This window comes from Lissotriton vulgaris, chromosome 2_2, assembly GCF_964263255.1.
Source record: "Lissotriton vulgaris chromosome 2_2, aLisVul1.2, whole genome shotgun sequence".
Taxonomy (NCBI): Eukaryota; Metazoa; Chordata; class Amphibia; order Caudata; family Salamandridae; genus Lissotriton; species Lissotriton vulgaris.
Window position 1 is genome coordinate 312,356,816 of NC_141688.1, and position 22,343 is coordinate 312,379,158.

At 48.9% G+C, this 22,343-nt stretch overlaps 1 protein-coding gene across 5 annotated transcripts in view; it reads left to right on the forward strand.

Moving 5' to 3' along the window:
- PHF21A (PHD finger protein 21A) overlaps positions 1-22,343 on the forward strand; it is a 679,011-nt gene that overhangs the window by 310,056 nt on the left and 346,612 nt on the right. For all 5 annotated transcript variants that reach the window (XM_086959648.1, XM_086959652.1, XM_086959650.1 and 2 more), the window contains one exon: positions 16,755-17,039. In XM_086959648.1, coding sequence (XP_086815774.1) covers positions 16,755-17,039 — 285 coding nt within the window. The remainder of the gene's footprint in view (positions 1-16,754; positions 17,040-22,343) is intronic.

The window sequence follows — 22,343 nt, forward strand, 5'->3', positions numbered from 1 at the left end:
AGGTGATGGGTGATGAGGAGGATTGGGAGGGGTCTGAGGACCCTCTGGCACGTGTATGCCAGTCTTATGAGGACTGGGCAGGTGAACTTGGGGAGGCCAGTGGTATAGACACTTCGCCTGACACTGGCTTATTCTCCCCTCCTAGCATGGCTACGGAGGAGGGGGCAACCTATAGTGTGGTGTTGATGAGGGCAGCCAAGGCCTTGGGCTTGAGCTCCCCGTCGCGGCCATGAGGACTAACCTCCTCACCGAGGTCCTTAAGCCGCAGTCATGTTCAGCCGAGCCTCTGCTGCCGTTTAACGAGGCCTTAACTGACGTTCTTTTGGGCACTTGGTCCAAGCCCGCTACGGGTTCGCCCGTAGATAGGAACGTGGCCAGACGCCACCACCCGGCCCCAGGTGACCCATGTTTCCTGTCCACCCACCCCACCCCTGAGAGCCTGGTCATCCAGGCCTCCAATTCCCAGACCGCATTCCCGTCTGCTCCGCCGGATAGGGAATCCAAGAGGTATGAGCAGTATGGCAAAAAGATCTTTTCCTCCCTTAGTCTGGGACTGCGGTCTTCCAACACCGCATGCCTCTTGGGCCGCTACACCCACTCTCCGTGGGATACGGTCGCGGAAGTCCTGCCAGAGTGTCCGTTGAAGGTATGGGCCAAACTCAGCCAAGCCCTTGTGGAAGGTCGGGATGCAGCCAAATATTCCATCTGGTGTGGACTGGATACCACCGACTCACTGGGTAGAGCGATGGCAACGACGGTGGTGGCAACGACCAGGTGGCCTGGTTGAGGTCAGCCAATTTCTCGGCCGATGTCCAGAACACACTTATGGACATGCCGTTTGATGGCCGTCGCCTTTTTGGAGACAAGGCAGACCATGAGCTTGAGCGTTTTTAAGGACTCCAGGGCTACGGCCAAGTTCTTGGACCTCTCGGCCCCACACCAGCAATCGGCTGCCTTTCACTCGTGGCCACGGGAGGGGTGTACCCACACGTGCTGCCAGCCACGCTCCGCAAGGTAATACCCAACGCGGTTCACGGTTGGCCACAAGCACTTTCAGTACACTGTGCTCCCCTTCGGCCTTACCAGTGCCCCACGGGTGTTCACAAAGGTGATGACGGTGGTCGCTGCTCATCTGCGCAGGTCAGGGGTTTCAGTCTTCCCCTACCTCGACGACTGGTTGTTGAAGGCGGGCTCGCCCCAGACAATCGTCAGCCACCTCCAGACTACGGCGGATCTCCTGCACCAGCTGGGGTTCTCCATCAATGTGCCGAAGTCACACCTGTGCCCCTCTCAGAAGCTCCTCTTCATCAGAGCGGTTCTAGACTCGGCGCGGTTTCGGGTTTACCCGCCCGAACAGCGGGTCCGGGATATTCAGGCTCTGATTTCCATCTTTCAGCCGTTATCCCGGATCTCGGTCACGTTGAAGCTGCGACTTCTGGGGCTGATGGCCTCCAGCATCCTGCTGGTGCATCACGCCAGGTGGCGGATGCGGGCTCTGCAGTGGGACCTGAAGGTTCAGTGGGCCCAGCATCAGGGCAACCTGTCCGACCACGTCCTGATCTCGGAGGGCACTGCGAGACAGCTGCAGTAGTGGCTCACGGACCGCGATTGGGTCAGCGGCAGATCCCTTTCCCTTCCCCAACCGGAGCACGTAGTTGTGACGGACGCGTCCCTCCAGGGCTGGGGAGGCCACGTGGGAGAGGCGGAGATCAGAGGCCTTTGGTCTCCGGCAGAGGCACGGCTCCACATCAACTTGTTGGAGTTACGGGCGATTCGTCTAGCACTGAAGGCATTCCTCTCCTCTGTCCGGGGGAGTGTTGTGCAAGTGTTCACAGACAACACCACCGCCATGTGGTACTGCAACAAACAGGGCGGGGTGGGGTCGTGGAACCTTTGCCAGGAGGCTCTGCGCCTCAGGCAATGGCTGGAACGCCAGGGCATGACCCTGGTGGCTCAACACCTGGCCGGTTCTCTGAAGGCCAGGGCGGACGAGCTCAGCCGTCGGTGCATGATGGATCACGAATGGCGTCTGAACTCGGACGTAGCGCGAGGCCTCTTTCGGCAATGGGGAGAGCCTTGGTTAGATCTATTCGCCACAGAAGAGAGCGCGCAATGTTATCTGTTCTGCGCGTTGGAATTTCCAAGGCAGCACTCGCTCGGAGACGCTTTTCGTCGCGAGTGGAGTTGCGGTCTGTTGTACGCCTTTCCTCCTATACCACTTCTGCCCAGAGTGCTGAAGAAGATCAAGCGCGACTGGGCCCAAGTCATCCTTGTGGGTCCGGACTGGGCACGAAGGTACTGGTATCCAGAGCTACTCAGTTTGTCAGTCGATCCCCCGGTTCATCTGCCTCTTCGGGGGGACCTTCTGTCGCAGCAGCAGGGGAAGGTCCTCCACCCGAACCTGTCCAGTCTCCACCATCATGCTAGGAGATTGAGCGGCGACAGTTAAGGCCATTTTGACTTGCCTCCTGAAGTCTGTAACATCATTCTGGCAGCCAGGCGTCCCTCCATAAAGTCGATATACGCCTGCAGGTGGAACAGATTTGTGGCATGGTGCACAGCAAAGGCTGTGGATCCTCTCTCTGCCCCTCTTTCTGAGGTTCTTCTCTTCCTCCTTTCTCTTGCCCAGCAGGGCTCGGCTCTGGGCACTATCAAGGGCTATCTTTCTGCCCTTTCAGCCTTCTTAAGGCTGCCTGATCAACCATCTTTGTGCAAGTCCCTTAATATTAAATCAATTCCTGAATGGCATCACACACACGTTTCCACCTGTTCCGTTTGTGATGCCTCAGTGGGACTTGAACCCTGTACTTACATTTCTGATGTGCGCTCCCTTTGAGCCACTTCACAACTGTCCTCTCCGCCTTCTTACTCTGAAGAATGCTTTCCTGGTTGCCATCACCTCTGCCAGGAGAGTGAGTGAGCTCCAGGCCCTTTCTTGTACTCCTCCTTTCCTTTCTGTCCATCCGGAAAAGGTTGTGTTGCGTACTAAGCCATCTTTCCTGCCCAAGGTTGTCACAGCCTTCCACATCGGGCAGTCCATCACTTTGCCAATCTTCTTTCCGCCACCGCACCCCTCTAAAGAGGAAGAGCGGCTCCACCGTCTGGACCCAAAACGTGCGCTCTCATTCTACTTGGATCGCACAAGCCAGTTCTGGGTGGATGACCAACTCTTTGTTGGCTACGTGGGCGCTAAGAAGGGGAAGGCGGTACATAAGAGGACCATCTCCCGAGGGATTATCTTGTGTATCCAGGCATGCTACTCCTTGGCTAGAAAGGATCCCCCTGTTGGATTGCGGGCTCACTCCACCCGAGCCACGGCGACTACAACTGCCATGGGCCGGGGAGTGCCCTTGCAGGACATTTGCCAGGCAGCTACGTGGGCCTCGCCGCACACGTTTACAAGACACTATTGCCTGGACAGTCAAGTCCGGAGGGATGGCTTCTTTGGCCGTTCCGTCCTCCAGGACTTTCTGGTGTGATTATTGGTTCGCAGACCCACCGCCGGGGTTGGTATTGCTGGGGTATCTATTCTAAGGTAAGGAATCTATCAAATAACGTGTCTCTTTCAGATGCACAAGTTACTACTTGTGTAACGATATATCTGTAAGAGACATTAGTTAGTGATAGATTCCTTACCGGCCCACCCATCCTCCCCGTTCTGCGAACTGATATCTAGGGTTAAGGTCATCCCCTTTCAGGGCCCTAGTTTCAATGGTACCAGTGTTGGTTTTTAACATGGCTCAGCGCTTCTGGCGCGGAAAAGATGTGTCTAAGAACTGACGTCCGCACGCAAAGGTGGCGTCTAAGTACGACGACGTCGTCACCGCGCCCACGACGCCGACGGCGGACGCGGAGCCGCAGACGACGCCTACCGACGCGCAAGGGTACTGCTACGCAAAAATTTCCGGTTCCAGACTGACGCCTGGGGATATTCTAAGGAAATGAATCTATCACTAACTAATGTCTCTTACAGATCTATCGTTACACAAGTAGTAACTTGTGCGTTGAGTTACCAGTTTTTTTTTTTGTCCACAGCCTGATTCTGTAGCAGAACGCCCTCTTCATACGATTGGCGTTAAAAGAGCTTTACTGTACTACATAGATAGAACGAAAGACTTTCGCAAAACAAAACTGTTTGTTGCATTTGCTCCACCTCACAAAGGCAATCCTATCTCTAAATCGGAAATTGCCAGATGGCTTGTTAAATGCATTCAAACATGCTATGCTAAGCTAAAATAGCTTTAACCATACCCCCTGGAGCGCATTCCACTTGCAAAATAGGGGCTTCTGGTGCCTTTTTAGATAGCATTTCCTAGCTGATATATGTATGGCAGGTACGTGGTCTACGCAACACACATTTACCAAACACTATTATGTGATGTGTTAACACCTCAACAGGCTAATGTAGGCCAAGCAGTACTTAAAACACTGTTCCAAACAACTGTAACATCTACGGGTTTGGAGTATGCTGCTTTTTAGTCTATGCAAAGCATGTGTATCTATAGCACACATGCCTCGAACGGATAATGTTACTTACCCAGTAAGCATCTGTTCTTGGCATGTAGAGCTGTAAATTCACATGCGCCCACCCGCCTCCCCGGGTACCCATAGTTGTTGCAGTTCTTCACTATACATTTATTTTCATGTGCATCTCTGTACTACACTTACTACATTCTCACCCTCTTGCGGAAAAACAATGTAACAATGGAGTCGATGCCCATGCACACTAACACCGAAAGGAGTAGTCACCTACCTCGTGACTGAAAAGACTTCTTCGAAGAAAGACATCTTGCAAACATCCGGACCCAACACTAGATGGCAGGAGTATGCAAAGCATGTGAATCTACAGCTCTACATGCCAAGAGCAGATGATTACTGGGAAAGTAACATTATCCTTCTGATAGATGCTTCTACATGTAAACTCATAGCCTGTAGAGTAATTCCAGACTGGTCCCGGAAGCTTCAAAGCACGTATGTCACCAATATGGGGCGCTGTCTTCATATCAGTGGTATAAGTGGGGTCAGATGGTGTCACCGAAGCCATATAGCATCCAGCCCAGCATAACATCATTATTTCTCTTTTTCTGCGCCTTCGATCGATATCCGGAGCTTTCTCTTCAGAGTCGTGAGTTTGTTCTCGCAGAGAAAACCTTTTTGTGCCATACTCTCTCCGTTTAAATGTTTTGACTTTCTCTGTAGGAACTATGAGAGACGGATATCTACTACTGATCCACATTGAAACTGCCTTTAATGTCTGGAATCTGACCATGGCTCCCAGTCTTGTGACTTCAGTTGGAGCATGCATCGGTAGGCCTTCAAACAGCGAAGGGCGACGGACTTCATGGGCCAGGAATGATAGTCGCTGTCCACGTTTTTCCATGTCTCGCTTAGGAACACTGCGGTGCATTCCTCCAATGGTAAGAAATAGAAGTACATTTACCATAAGAAACACTCCAAAAGTAAGTCACCCCAGTGATCTGATTGCTACAGAATCTTCGTCCTCGAAGCTGGTTGTGTTGGAGCCTGTTGACCCCACCCAGAGTTCCAGGGATCACTGGAACTAGCCCTGGAACTACCTGGATCTCCTCCACCCATCTAAGAGTTACCAGCTTCAGCCTTCCACGGATACCCAACTCCAGGCTTTTATCGGGCGACATTTCTAAATGCAATGTTTTCCATTTTCAGCAAAAGGTCTAGGCCGCTGTGCACTTCTTTGGTCCCCATAGCTCTATACGCCCCCGCAGTGCCATTACCATTGACTCGACTTACCGCCATACCACCTGTACCAGCATCTGCTTGGCCTTCCTTTGACCTGGTTATTAGAAATATCGCACCAAATGTACAAGACTCACGTCCGACACCTCCACCGATGCTACCGATACTCCACCTACGGTGGTGCCAACCGCACCAATCCCCGAAGTTACCCCACAGCAAAAGGTCGCAGAGATTACCAAAGGAGTAAGATTACAGACAAAGGACTCATGAAATTGTAAGATCTGAATTTGATAGTTTGCCGTAAGCCATGATGACGCCAGTGGTCGGGCCAGGAGTTTCTGGGTGTGTCATATGCAAGTGAGCTGGACTCTTTCCTTGGAAATGGAAGCTGGCTTTCCATCAGGACCACCCACTCCAGAAGTGATGTCTTTTCACTCAGTGGTTATGAAGGCAACTGAGGTGCTGGAATTGCCGCTCTCAACAGTGTAGGTCAAGACTAATGTGCTTATTTAAGTACTCCTCCATGCAATTTCTTCTGCAGAACCTTTACTGCTTTTCAGCGAAGCCCTCCTAGATCCCTTCCTGGCAGCGTGGACGCAGCACAACCCCGCTCCAGCGATTGACAGGTAGATTGTTGCTACCGCCATTCTCTTGAAGACCCCCCATTCCTCTCATCTCGCCCTTCACCTGAAAGCCTGGTCATACTGGTGTCTTGCTCCTCAGGATAGTTGCCTGTGAACTTTCTAACTGATACTTGTGGCAGAGGGTCATAGCTCTTAGAGGCCTGGGGAAAAAGACCATCTCTGATGGGAGCATCGATTTGAAGTCCCTGAATGCAAACTGCCTTCTAGTATGCTACACCCATGCTCTGAGCTGTGGTATCTAATGTACCAGAAGAGACGAGTGCACTTTGAAGAGTTGGTCCATGATCGGCAGAATGCATCACGCTACATTATAGAATATTGACTGGATAACGCCCATTGCTCCATTGCCTGTGCCAGTGGTAACTCTGTCTCAATCCGCACATCCCTGTCCAAGCAAACCCAAAGGGGCTTTCTATTTGATGGGACAGGCCTGTTTGGGGGGATTCGAGGCTAGAACAGTTTAACGCCAATAAAGCAATGTCCGCTCCTTGGGACTTCAGTTGCTAGCTCCTACAAGGGATTCTTTTCTGTGGCTTCTTTTTTTTTTTTTTTTTTTTTTAAAACCTTTATTGTGCAAGCAGAAGCGTACAAATACGGGCCTACAACCAATCAGGCCGGCCACAACACATTACAAGTGCACAAAATCAGGATAGAAGTTCTCCAGCAGTTCCTCAGCATTCTATGAACAATCAGTAATCAATAAAAGGCCCAGTATAACCGCCAGGAGCAGGATAAGAGAAGGTTAATTTTATAGTATAGTAGGAAGTATAGCAGGAACAATTGCAACTGTTAATTTCCTAATTCCTATGGCGGGCAGTTGGTGAAGCAGCAGTACAAGGGAGCAGTTAAAATCAGAAATAATAGCAACAATTGGCAAGGGCAACGCATAGTTTCCCCGTTCGAATCAGTTCCCGCCGCTGCCCACCCTCCACCCGTCACCACTTGAATATGTGCTGGTGCCAATCAGAGGAGTCAGAACAGCAACACAAAGATAGCCATCCGCTATACTAACCCAAGGAAGGGGAAGAGGAGAGGAAGGGTAAAAGAAGGAATATGAAAAACAATGAAGAATGAACGCAACGCCGCAGTACGCGCCCCATGGCAAATAAGGCATACAATACTCAAGACCCACAATCTGGGACGAGGCAAGTAGGACGTGTAAATGTGCTATCATTATATTAACGCGAAGAAGTCATGTCCTACACTGCCAGCGAACACCCCATGGAGTATGCGTGCGGACACAGCGTCCCGATAAAGGGATACAAAAGAGCCTTAGAACTAAGAAAAAAAACGAACAATATACAGACCCCATCCCACCCACACCACCCTGCACCCCTGCAGAAGGCTACGGCCTCCCCCCCCTGCAGCGTGCCTGTCGCCCTAAGTTCGACCCGAAATACAGAAGAATCAGAAAGTAAGGAAGAACACTACAGGTAAAAAAGGAGGGAAGGAAAGGGGGAAGAAAAAACCAGTGGGAGAGGAGATATGCAATCGAACCTTGAGCTCCCACCCCCGCCTTAACAAAGTTAGGACCCACATCAAGATGAAATCGACACAAAATCAAACATCAGGAACATGAAGAGGAATTGGTCATACTGTTACAGCTGCGAGCGGTCTTCATCTCCACACATTAGTTAGCAGTCCGCCGAGGCGAGTCCATCTCACCCCTGTCCTCTCCTGATTATTACTTTAGTACACAGTAAAGGAGAATACAGCAACCAGTTAGGCACGAAGTGTACATAGGATCGGAACAAGGCAGGCCAAGGGTGCAAAACAGGAGATCCAAGTCTCGAGCAGCAATACAAACAATGGCGGCCGCGGACCAAACTGGCGAGGAGCAACGACAGGAGCAGTAGGCAGCGTGGGTGCAGTCCCGCCGACCAAAGGGGGGAGGCGTCCCCCACGGAACAACCGTGGGACCCCCTCAAAGCATTTCGAGTCAAAAAGCCGCCGGGTACTCCAGCAGAACTGACCTGGACGGACCCCAGCGTGGGGCCCTCTCCCACCTCAAGCAAAACCTCCTGGAGACTCGAGACAACAGACATATGAAATCCCAGATGAACGGCGTTCGCATGCCCTTCAACAGCCGGGAGCGACAAATCAGCACATTCCCTCGGTCGGGCCTCACACATGGGGGGCGGCCCAACAGGCCCGGCGGCAGAACCGTTATCTTGCACAGCTGCGGCAAAGGCCATGGTCGCACGCCAGGAACACAAGGCGGCGAAGACATCGCCAATCGTGGGCTCACTCCCACACTCTGCAGCCAACGTGCGGTTCGACAGACCAGTTTCGCCGCCCCCAACAGGTCCGGGACCCAGGGCGCCGACCGCCATTTTGTCGGCGCAACAAGGCCGCTCCGTTCCTCAACCCTGGTCCGGGGCGTCAAGCAAGGCCCAGCGGAGTCTCGCTGGGTCCCGCTATAGCAATCTTGGTGCAGAAACACGGGTCGCCAAGACACAGGGGGTCGCCGGGGCCACCGTCTCATGGGCGCCGCCCGCCGATTCCGGGCGAAGGGCTTCAAGATGGCCGGACAGAAGAACAAAGGGGGGACAAACCACCCGTACGATCAACCCCCGTCCGAGGGAGGCCGCGCCCCGCAGCTGGGCCCCCGGGCCACCAGACCGGGCCCGGTCAGTCGTCACCGGTCCAACCGCACAATGGCCTCTTCAGCCGACTCCTCTCCTCCACCAGGGGTCGGCGTCGATACTCCGCTCCGGCCGACCGTCGCAGGCGAGTCCCCGGCTTGCACGCCACGGAGGCTCTGGAGCAAACAAGGGCACAGCTCAAGATCCGCGGCACCCAGGAGCTCCCGGGACAAACGGTGAGTGCAAGCAGCCTTTCATATTTCCATATTCCGTCGAATGTGTCTCATTGGGGCAGGATAAAGTACAGGATTTACGATTCAGGCAGGAAGGCTGACGGAGCCGAGCTACAGTGCGGCCATCACGGTCGCGAGCTTGGCTCCTCCCCCCTTTTCTGTGGCTTCTTGAGGAGATTTCATTTTCACCAGCGACAACCCCACCAGTCACAATCTCAACAGCAGAACCCGCTTGTCTAGCAGTGGATACAAAGTGCATTTAGCAGTGTATACAAAGTGCCATTAGCAGTGTATACAAAGTGCCATTGGAAAGGGCTAAAGATCGAATATGCAATCCTTCTTGTTATCACCACCCAGCAAATAGGGCTAGTTCAGTCCCTCCAAGCCATTTGAAGCCTGTGGTGGGGCAGCTGTCCTCCTTCCTACCGACCTGTAAGGCCATCACTTCAGACCAGTGGATCCTACAGATCATTAAAAAAATACACTATTCCCTTACTTCAGGCTCCGCCCCCCCCCCCCCCACTCCTGCATTACCTCAGAATTCCGCAAAAAGTGGCGCTACTCTTGTGAAAAGGAGCTGTGGAATTAGTGCAAGAACCATAAAAGGTCAATGATGTTACTCCCAGTCCTTCCTTGTTCTGTGAAAGTGGGTAGGCTGCCTTAAACTTCAGAAACTTGAACCTCTGCCTCAGAAATAAAAAATTCAAGATGTTGACCATCTTTATGGTGTTAGATGCTGGATACTGGATGGTATCACTCAACCTGCAGGGTGCATACTTCCATTATCCATTGGATATACTTGCACTTTGTGGTGGGTTCTACGTACTTCCACCTTTGTCAGTCCATCACCCTCCCATCATTTTATCCCCTGCCCCATCCCATGAAGGAGGAGGTGGAGCGGTTGTACAAGTTGGACCCTAGGCGGACAGTTAACTACTACCTGGATCATATCTTGGAAATATGACTGTATGACTGTATGACTAGCTCTTTGCGGGCTACTATGGTGCCAAGAAAGGAAAAGTGCCTCAGAAGCAAACTTTGTCCCAATTAATTATCTGCTGCATTGAGACCTCCCACACTTTGGCCAAGAAGGAACCCATAAGAGATCAGAGTCCATCCCACCAGAGCCAACACAACCACTCTATCCGGAAGGGTGCCGTTAGTAGAGATTTGGAAGACCGCAATATGCGCATTTATCTCTTCACACCTTCACCAAGCATTACTGGCAAAATTCTAGCGCTTAGGGAATGCCACTTCGCCAAACATATCCCACTCGATTTCCTAGTCTAACCATCCAGCAACCCTCCTCCTGGGCAGGGTATTGCTACAAATCTATTCTACAGGTGAGGAATGTACAGGTAGAAGTATCCATTAGAAGGAAGTTACTTTGGTGATAATCTGTTCGAGGCATGTGTGGCTGCCGATACACATGCTGTGCATAATCCTGCCATCTAGTGTTGAGCCTGGATGTGTGCAAGTTGTTGTTCTTCAAAGAAAGTCTTTTGTCCCGAGGTATTGTTGCTCCTCCTCTTGCTGCTAGTGCGCATGTGCATCAACTCCATTGTTGGATTGTTTTAGTTCTGTCATCGGTTTCAGATGTGTACTTTCGTGCTCCGGTACTACACCATCGTAGGGCACTGTTTGGTTACATATTTCCTTCCCTCCTTCGGTATTCTTGATAGGGCTTCTATTTCCCTACTGTTTGATTCTGCGATTCCTGAATTGACTGGGTGGCTTTCCTTTGACCTCGGGCCAGTGTGGGCCTTCTTCCATCTTCAAGCATATTATCTGCCATCATGTGCACACTGAGATGGAACGGACGCCTTTTTGCTACTATTCTCGCTGTCATGCAAAATACCCCCTGACTGATCTCCATCAGGTCTGCAACTTCTTTCCCCCAAGGGCACAGCAAGGCTGCTTGTGATACCTGCTACACCTTCACTCTTAAGAAAGCACTATGCAACTTTTTTGTTCAACGTCTCGAGATATCACGGAGGAGCGAAGATAGCACCCCAGCCGTTTTTGGCACAGAGGGCATCAAGGGGGAACACCATCCATAATTGTCTGACTCGGACGAAGGGACATTCTCCCCCGAAGACCGCTCCGAGCTGACAATTGAAGATCTACCGCAAGCAGATGCAGCTGAGAGTACAGTAAAACAACCACCCCACTTCAACACCGATCTCATGCTGAACAGCTCTTCCCAAAGGTTCATCCTGCAACAATTGCGCACCATAGACAGACTGATGTGCCACCACTGCCTTCGGGCCATGGTCGGAACCAACAAACATCTTACCGCCCAACCCCAGCTCAGCGCCGAAGAAACCATCAAGACCGACCACTTTGCCACTAATAGCACTTGCCTCAGAACCGATCGGACAGTCTGAGCCGGCAACTTCGACTTTAAAGCTGAAATTGGCATCAGAGCCCAGACAATCTGCACCGACCAGCAAGTCACGCATCGAAGAATAGGCAAACCAATACTTCACAAGCTGCAAGAAGAGCTTGACTCCTGTTTGAAATATCTCATGATTCATCCACACTCTGCCCAGATATTCACCCTTCCTCCGGGATCTGCTGCTCAACCATCCAAACGGCAACTGTCCTTTGAAGAAGCTTTGGACATACCCCCTCCACCAAAGCAGCGCAAGAAAGTGTAGAAGGCCCCAAGCCCTTTGCCTCTCACGACTATTCCACCACCCCTATCCATTCCACAACATTTGCCCTCCCAACCCACTTCTCCAGGCGAACCTATGCCATAGACACCTCAGGGGTCACCTCATTCAGATCTGGGGGCACGAGTGAAGGGGATACATTTGACATTCCACAACCGGCTCAGTGTCTCTGGGACACTTAGAACACTGACCCACCAGCGCATCCAGATCTTGACCTGTACCCTACCTTAACCGACCATCCCCTCCTGATGATACCACCTCCTACCACGACTTAATTGGTATTGCTGCCTCCTTTCAGAAGGCGGATCTCCATACTGGACCATTAGAGGAGGATTTCCTTTTTGAGACCCTTTTCTCCACCCACTGCTCCACAAAGCTTTTCCCCATGCTTAAAGGCATGCTCCGTCACACCCCAAACATGTTCCACAGCCCAGTACGCTCCGTAGTCATTGCTCCAAGGCTGGAAAAAAAATATAAGGCTTCCCCAACTGACCATCTCCTTATCCGGGGACAGCTTTCACCCGACTCTACAGTAGTCACTACTGCCTGAAAAAGGGCCAGCTCTCAGAGCACTGGTGATGCCCTCCAACAGATAAACTGAGTAAGCGAATAGATGCTGCTGGTATTAGGGTAGCTGCACAGTTGTCCAATTCCATTAGGCTGCGTTCTTGATATTACCATGCCTATTGGGATGGCATTGTGGAACTCCTCCAATATCTCCCAGAGGAGCACAAGAAAATGGGCTATAAGATAGTCTTTGAAGGGTAGCAGATCTCCTACACCACCATCCGCTGTGCCCTAGAAGCTGCAGATACTGTTGCTACAGGGGTATTTTCTAGTGTCCTTCTACCAGACCTGCATGGATTTGTGTCTGATGGGGAACATCTTTTTGGATTGCAGGTTGACACATTATTAGAAAATATTACGGTGGCTACTGAAAAGGCTAAAGCAATTGGTGCCCTTCATGCCCCTACTTTTCCCAGCTACTTTCGTCACACATCCTACCGTCCCATGTCATACCAATGACCACAAACTCAAAACCTCTCTCCCAGAGGCTGTTTTCGAGGCACCAATAGAGGAAACAGCCCAAAAGGTGAGGTAACAGCTGCTCACGCCAAAGAGCTGCCACCATTACTAAGCCCAGAATTACCTCTCCTTCCACAACCATATAACACCAGTCTAGATTGTCTCCAGAAATTTTTTCCTGCATGGCGGAACGCCACCTAGTAGGTACTGGATTTTAAATTCCCCCAACATGGTTATAGTCTTCTCGCTTGCATGCCTCCCAGCATTCCACCTCACAGAATCTCCCCCTGGAACACCAAAGATCAGGAAAGAGGTACAAGTGCTCCTCCAAAAAACTAGCCATAGAACCCATCCCTCATCAACATAGCACAGGAATCGACTCACTTTACTTCCTGATCCCCCAAAAAGGACAAGTTCCTCAGGCCCTTAAACGATTACATTCTCTCAGGGCACTTTCACTTTCTCACTCTTCTGGATGTCATCCTGCTACTTCAACAAGGCGGCTTCATGGCCACACTCGACCTCAAGGGCGCCTATTTCCACATTCCAATTCATTCAATACATCGCCGGTACCTCAAATTTGTTTTACGCTGACAGCATTTCCAATTCAAGATGCTCCCTTGAGAAGTCACTACTGCACCCTGGGTCTTCACCAAGTGCCTCGTGGTGGTGGTCGCTCACCTGCACAGAGCGGGCATCCACGTCTTCCCCTGTCTAGACGACTGGCTCATCAAGAGTGCCACTCGTCAGAAATACCACAAGCACACACAGGTCACCATCATCCTGCTTCACGAGTTAGGTTTTACTATCAACACTTCAAAATCCCACCTTCAACCCCTCCAGATTCAAAATGATCTGGGGGCAGTTCTCAACTAGGAAGTGGGTACCCAAAAGCCGCCAGGATAGTCTTTTCAGGCCCATATCCCTCTTTTCCAACCAAGCCAACAGGTCACAGTCGGGACAGTCACATACCTCTTCAGGATGATGGCCTCCTGTATAGCCATTGTACCTGATGCCCGGTTGCACATACGTTTATTACAGGAGTGCTTAGTGCACCAGTGGTCTCAAGCACAGGGTGAATGGAGCAACCTAGTGTTGGTGGGCTGTCAAACTTCTCAGTCTCTGCAATGGTGGAACACCAACAACCTGTTATAGGGACCTCCTTTTCTCAATCCAATTCTGCAGAAGGCCGTTACAATGGAGTGGGGGCGTGTACTCACTGGACCTGACTGATGGAAACCCAATCTCTGCGGTCTCCACATAAATAACCTGGAACTACTAGCTGTTCACTTTGTGTTAAAAGCTTTCTTTCCCCACCTCATTGGCAAGTTAGTCCTCGTTAAAATGGACAGCATAGCAGCAATGTATTACCTTCAGAAGCAAGGGGGCACCATATCTCCTCAGCTCACACATCTTTGCCGACCTCCTCAGCAGTATGCAGCAACAAGTTTACGAGTGGGAACTCCATCCACAAGTCCTTCTCAAGTACTTCCAGGATTGGGGAATGCTAGAGATGGGCCACTTCTCCATAGCAGAAACGCCAAATGCCCAAACTTTGCCTCCAGATTACCACACCCACAGTTTAGAGTCAATGCACTATGGATGAGTTGGTCAGAAAAATTTGCTTACGCTTTTCTTCCTCTACTACTTCCATTTGTGGTTCGAGGCTTTGGCAGAGATCTCTCACCTTCACCTAGTACCTCCCACCTGGGCACGCCAACCATGGTTCACGACCCTCTAAGTACTCTCAGTAGTTCCAAAAGAGAAATTCCGCAACAGACTGGACCTTCTCACGAATGCTTGGACATTCTCAGAGGCACGCAGGCCTACTACTCGTGCCAATTACGCTGCAAAGTGGAAGAGATTGGTGTACTATTGTTGGTCCAAACTTTTGTACCCTTTAGCAGTCAATGTACAAGAAATTGCTACCTATTTCACCTGCAAACTTGTGGTTCAGCTTTCACATCCATAGGATTATACTTGGTTGCTTATCTTCAGAACAAGCAACATGTTACCCTCTTCAATATTCTGGTCATTACAGCCTTCCTGGAAGCTATTAAGAGTCATTCCTCCTCGGGTCCTGGTAGCTCTGACGTGGAATCTTTAAATTGTATTAACAAGACTAATAAGGACTACATCTGAACCCTTCCAATCCTGCCGCCTTCCAGTTTCTCTCTTGGAAAGTATCCTTTCTGGTTTCCATCACTTAACTTAGGTGTGTCAGTGGGCTTCAGGCACTAACCTTCGAAAAACCTTTCTTCCAGATATACAAAGATGGGCTTTTCCTCCACTCCGACCCCAAGTTCCCACCTTCATCAATCCAGTGAACTCCCAGTTTTTTCACTTAGCCTGACTCAGTTGCAGAATGGGGCTCTCCATACATTAAAGTTAAAATGAGCCCTCATGCATTATATTGACAGAAATAAGTCGTTTAGGAAAACACAACCGCTTTTGTTGCTTTCTCTAATCCCCATTAAAGGAAAGATTTCTAAATCAATCATTGCTAGGTGGATTGTTAAATGCATCTAAACATGCTATGCCAAAGCCAAAAGAACATTAACTATCCCTCCTAGAGCCCCCTCTACTTGGGGGAAAAATGAAGCCTCAGTGGCTTTGCTTGGGAACATTCCTATAGCCGACATCTGCATAGAAGCTACATGGTCCACGCCACATCATTTTAAGAAATCATGATTGTGTCTGTGCTAGCCGCCAGCAAGCCAATGTTGGCCAGGTAGTTCTGTGTACACGTTTTGAAACCACTGCAATTTTCACAGGCTCGCCACCGGTTTTCAGGGAGGGCTGCTTTACAGTCTAACCACAGCATGTGTATCTGCAGTCACGCATGCCTCAAACTGAAAATGTTACCCAGTAAGCATCTGTTTGTGGTATGTAGTGCTGTAAATACACATGCACCCACCCACCTCCCTGGTAGCCTGTGGGTATTGAAGTCATCTTTATATTTCAAATTGCTATTTCTTTGCATGGCTATCTTTCTATACACCGCTTTGCTACACATACCACGCTCAATAGCTGTGCTGGAAAACAATCTTACAGTGGAGTCGATGTCCATGGGCACTACCAGCAAGAGAAGGAGTCACAGTACCTTGTGACTTGAAAGACTCTTCGAAGAAAACAACTTGCTCATTTCCGGGCCCAACACTAGATTTTGGGATTTTGCAAAGCAAGTCAATCTACTGTACCATATACCATGAACAGATGCCTACTGGATAAGTGACACTTCCCTTCTGGTGGAGACACTATCTACCCGCAGATTCCTCAACTATCGGCTTGCTTCGAATATGTTATAGCGAAAGTTAATAAGATACCAAATTGCTTTTATTACTGGACAACTATATCTGTTTTTATGTCCACTTGCCTCGAAAGCTGGGGGAAAATGGATTGAAACTGATGTTGCTACTCCAGGGTGGGCACTATATGGCTACAGTGACAATATCTGATGCCACTTCAGGCATAGATACAAAACCAGCACCCCGTACCTGCGACGTGAGGGCTTTGAAGTTTTTGAGTATAGTCTGACACATAGCATTATATTCTGCAGTTGAGGAATCTGCAGATAAAGTATTGAAAAGAAAGATCATTACTTGCAGGTAAGTAACTTTTTATCCAGTTGTGTGCAGCAGAAGGCAGTGCCCAAGGATGCTTTTAGAAGACAGAGCAAGATACAATGCAAAAGATTCTTGTTTTAACCCTAGCTCCTTTCCATAAAACCAAGTAAAAAGGCAAAATATACAAATGTATCAATGTAAATTAGATCAATTTTGAAGTGACTGGTATGGTGGGCATCAAACCTCTGAAGGCTATACTCTTGTGACACAACAATATTCTCATATAAAATATGTTTTGTTGACTTTGCAGGTTCGACCGAAGCCGGTGGTGCCGAATAACATCCCTATTGCCCCAGCTCCACCCCCTATGCTAGCCGCTCCCCAGCTTATTCAGCGACCAGTGATGCTGACAACAAAGTTTACCCCTACCACTCAGAACTCTATCCATCCTGTCCGACTTGTAAACGGCCAGCCTGGAACCGTTGCCAAAACCTTCCCCACGGCGCAGCTCACCAGCATTGTGATTGCTGCTCCTGGAACCAGACTGGCAACACCACAGAACCTACAGCTTAGCAGACCAAGCCCTGAGAAGCAGGTACAGTCTCCAGCAACTTTCCAAATGGTTTGAGAAATACACAGTGGAAGGAAGTTTGTGCTACTTAAACATGCACAGCGAGAGGGTTTTTTTAACATACCATTATCTCAAGCAAAGGTTAGTGTTTTTTTCTTTCTTTTTTCTTTAGTTTTTAATGCATTAGCGGCCCGTCTTGTATTTAGGACCCCTAAATGGCAGTCGGCCAAGCCCCTCCTTGCTAAACTGCATTGGCTCCCTATCAATCTCAGGGCAGCCTTCAAGACCGGCTGCCTAGTATTCAAGTCCCTCACTGGCCCTTCACCTAGTTTTCTGAAATCTCTTACCACCCCCTACTGCCCCCCCGCACTCTCAGATCCTCTCATCTTCACCTCCTGGTCATCCCACCCTTTAAGCTTACAAGGATGGGAGGCCGAAGTTTCTCATATCTTGCCCCTACATTCTGGAATTCTCTTCCCCTTTCTCTCAAATCTGTCACATCACTCATCCTTTTCCGTAAGTCCCTTAAAACCTGGCTTTTCCCCCAATCTGGATAAACTCTAATCTGCCTTTTTCAGTATCCCAATCAGCGCCAGGAAACCTACGGTGATAGTGCGCTTTACAAAAACCTCCTAACATAACATAACATTAGGGTAGATTGTAGGTGGCAGGAGCCACATGAAAGCTCAGCTCGTTTTGGGCCCAAGGATCCAAGAGGACCTAGAGTTGAGTCAGAGCCTGACCTCTGGCTGGAGCTTTCATTGGCTCGCCACCTCTTGGTACAACATCTCAAACTGTGGGATAAAAACAAGCGGGCTAGGCAGGTATTATTTAATGGTGCAGACGGTTATATTTTGTTAGTATTCATGTTTAACCCTAAATGTACATAATAAAGATTACATATTAGTATATAATGCATGGAACCCTGCAATTCCTATGAAATCCAGTTTCTTAATTTCCTTATTACAGGCTACTTGTGACGTGCCTAGTCGTCTGTAATAAAGTTAAGATTTAGCCACCCAAGCATCATAATGCGTGCTACTGTAGCAAGCAGCCAGGTTAAAAGGAAGGTCACAACATAATTTAATTGCTGGTTAAACAACAAAGCTGTAGCTTGGCTTTTCTTTTTTCTGCTCTGTTTTCCCTAGATGAACATTGATAAGCAAAAAGGAGATATTTGTGGCAATATGTTTATTTCTGCATGCCTTTGGTAATTATTGGAAAGGAACTTTTATGACTGTCGTATGCATTAACCTGAATTGAAAAGAAGCTCTTTGTTGGCATATCATGATAGTCAGATCAAAAGCATTATATATTCACCCATTTAAAGTACCAGGCAAACATTTCTTGATGGTTGGAAGTCTGACATTACAGCGATAAACAAAAATATTCCCTCATTCATGCTCATGGAACGATGGCTTGACTACAGCGTAGAGTCGCATGAGTTTGACTAATAATGATTTTAAGTAGATGCAACTGTACCGCTTTTGGCCGCCATAAGTGTGGCAGGGTATGCTCAGACGTGAGTCCCTTGCTCACTTTGCCACTGGATTCAAGCAAGCCGGGCTGAAGACGGCTGGAATGCCAGAAACCGGTCCTCGGAAGCTTGTTTCCGGTCCAGGGAAGACATGGCTTGGCAGTTCGGGCTGCACTGTTCCCATGAGGCACAGGGTCAGACTGATTTGCATATAGCCATGTCTGAACTGGGGTGGCAGAGTGGGCTAAAGAACGGTGATGGATTAAACCCAGATCTTTTGACTGGGTGTGAGTGTTTGATAGGGTTCAGATGCTCCGTCCATTACCACCCCCTTTTGTACTGCTTTTGGCCGCCATAAGTGTGGCAGGGTATGCTCAGACGTGAGTCCCTTGCTCACGTTGCCACTGGATTCAAGCAAGCCGGGCTGAAGACGGCTGGAATGCCAGAAACCGGTCCTCGGAAGCTTGTTTCCGGTCCAGGGAACACATGGCTTGGCAGTTCGGGCTGGACTGTTCCCAGAGACAATCACCAGTATCAATGTAGCAGTTACAAATGCATTCAGTTCCTGTAATGAAGCAAACAAGTAAACAGTAAGATGAAACTAAAGAACGCTCCCCCCCCCACCCCCTTCCCCAACTTTATTCCATCTTTGATTTAATTTTGAAGAGCTTCTCCTGCTCCAGGAGTTGTATCCCACACCACAGCATGCTGTTGTGGTGTGGTGTGGGGAGGGGACCCTGTGATGAGGCATGCCACCTCAGGGTGGGTGAGGGTTCCAATCCTAAAGAGATCATTATCTAGTGACTGGTCAAATATTGATTCAGACCCGATTGATTGATTTACAAACGCGATTAAAATGTCAGTGGCCGTAACCGGTTACTCTTTCTGGTCTACTCTGGGTCAGAATCAGCACTTCTTTCTGACTCCTATATTATTATTTTAGGAAAAACTAGTCCTGAGAGAACTTTTCAGCTACCTACTGGCACCATGGCTGACAAGGAATCTTTTTAAAGCCTTCACTACTTGTGTTCAGAAAACTGATCACCCACAAGCGCGATGTATTGTTGCCTTTAACCTTCACACAAGCCTTTGCGCCGCGACATTTGTAGTACCTTTCCACCACAGACCCTAAAGGACAGAGAGGAGTTTGGCCCTCTGTGTTGCAGGAGAAAGAAATGCCATCCTATCAATTGGGCTGCCCCCTCTTCAGAGGATAATTCTATGAAAAAAAGTGCTCTTCCAAACATTTCCACAAATGCAGTGCAGAAAAGAAAACATGGACTTTCCTAAGCTGGACTTAGAACCAGAAGCGCCTGCAACCTTCTCACACAAAAACACTGGGGTTTCCTCATAGGAACACTCCAGACAAGAAGAACATAATACTGCAAAGAAAACCTGCACGAAAATCAGTTTCTAGACCTCCAGAGAGACTTCCAATTTCTGCTGATGATTTATTGACGTCTAAGAAAATCCACGTCCATGTCGCCCACACCATTTCCCCTACAGTATGACGTTGAGATAATATGGATGACCACACCAAGAATATTCCCGGTATGCTGCATACCGATATTTACTCCATTGAAGACCCCGTTGACACTGACCTCAACGTTGAAGCCAACGATTAACACACCGCTGGCAACCGTTTTTTACGTGCCACTCACGTTTTGTTTTATCTATTCAAGTGACTGAGTCTCTCTATGCTAATTCTCGACTTTGAATTTAAAGGTAAATGCAGTAACGATCAGGGCTCAGAGACTGTTTACAGCACCACACATCTAGATGTTCGTTACGTACCAGAATTTGAGGAGGATGATGCTTGCTACTCATAGTGCCCCACTGCAACATCCACAAGACCTCCCTTTTATTGATGCCAAAAGACGGAGAAAAAGGAGTTGGAAAAGAAGATAATTCCCCCGGGAAACATTCCATGAAAAGTGTCCGCAAAACCTTTACAAAACGACAACACAATAAAGGAAGCCTGTGGTAAATCTCAATTGAAATTTATCCCAAAAGCATCCACAGCCACCTCTTTCAAACATCAGGCAAATCCAGCACTACTCTCATCCAGTTTGATTTGCCATCAAAGACGTTGACAAGAATGACTCCGTCATCGCACCCCATTGACAGGCACCCCACTTGCAAAGTCTATTGGCCGTGGCCCATTGTTGACAAAAGTAGGAACCAGTCACACATCCGTGCGGTGACATCACTTTATTCAGCAACAGCCATCCTCAGTTGCAACAGTACATCCACCATTGACTACATTCTTCCTCAAGAAGGGGAAATCGCCTACACCTCCTGATTTGCCTTTAGATGAAATCACCTGCTTTCATGCACAACTGTGAAGAGCAGCTAAAAAAAAAAGTCTGACCTCTCTGTGACTTCCACGGAGCAGCAATGTTTTCTTTATGATTTTAAAGAACAACCTCGGAAAACTACAAACTATATCCCAGTCCTGGCTTTTGTCCCTTTGGGTTGTCTCAAACAAATGCAAATGCCTGCCAAAGTATATGCATACAACCCCCCTCCTCCCCCCCTGACTTTAGCTCCTCCAGACATGCATAGCAGGCACATAGACAACTTGAGGTGCTGGATCCGCTTTATCGCTGCTACGTCCATAAAGCTACAAATGCCATGTCCACCCAGGAATATTATGATCGCCAGAAGTGGCATTCCATTATTAATCTGATCCCCACGCAAAATAGAGGATGAGGTTAAGGCCATAAACAAAGAAGGCGCAAATGCGTTTGAAGCCATCAATGACGGGTTTCTGTCAGCTTGCAGGTGCAGCAGTCGTGCAGAGGTAGGAATGGCTTCGGCCAATGCCCTTCCATCGAGCAGTCCAGGCAAAGATTATGGACATGCTTTTTTGATGGCTGAAATGTATTTGATAAACATGTAGATGATGGGGAATATGAAGATGGAGGCAGACATGGCCCGCTCCATAGGAGCTTTACAATAAATGCACCCTGCCTCTACATCTGTTTGTGGCTCAGAAGATCTCGAGCTATTAGATGAACTGTCTCCCAATACGGATGCCAAGGAACACCTTAACCTGCAAGACAATCCGGGCACAATCAAGGCTTCTCTTCAGGCAGAGGTCGGCGATAAGGCTATAGCAGAACGTTGGTGAAGAAAAAAGAAACTTCCCATGCATGCTCCCATTGCAACTAGAAGAGAGTTGGATTATCACCAGCTGCCCCCTTTACCTACCAAGTGCCTCCAGTTGAGGGAAGAATGCATGACCTTGCCTCCAAATGGCGAGCAATCTCTACAGATCAATGGGTGCTCCAAATAGTGCAGTCTGTTCACATTCTGGAAATCATACAGAGCAACCACCCGTCTGTGAAGGAAAGAGCATTGTCTGTGCTTGCGGGACCTACAGCAAGAGATGGTCTTCCATCTCGTAAAAGGAACCATAGAATATTTTCCAAGGAAACCCATTTACGACTCCAGATGTTTTATAGCCAATACTGGAATTTTAAAATTTGACCAAATTCCTGAAAAAACAATCCATTTTTGTATGTTACACCTACAAAACGTATTTCTGATGCTAGGGTACTCCACTGCTGTGGATCTACAGTCTGCGTATTTTCATGTCCCTATACATTGTAGTAACTTGCAGTGCATGCTATTTTTCACACTTGGAACAGCATTGATAACTCTGGCCTCTTCCATTAGGTCTGACGTCTGCATTCCAGATCTTTAAAAAGTGCCTAGCGCTGTAAGTTGCCTTTGTTCCCGTATTCCCGTACTTGAACAGCGAGGTTGTCAATTTATTTATTTTATTTATTTATTTTTAATATTTGTAAAGCGCTGCATATACCCGTAGGCGTCTTGGTCAATGCTCC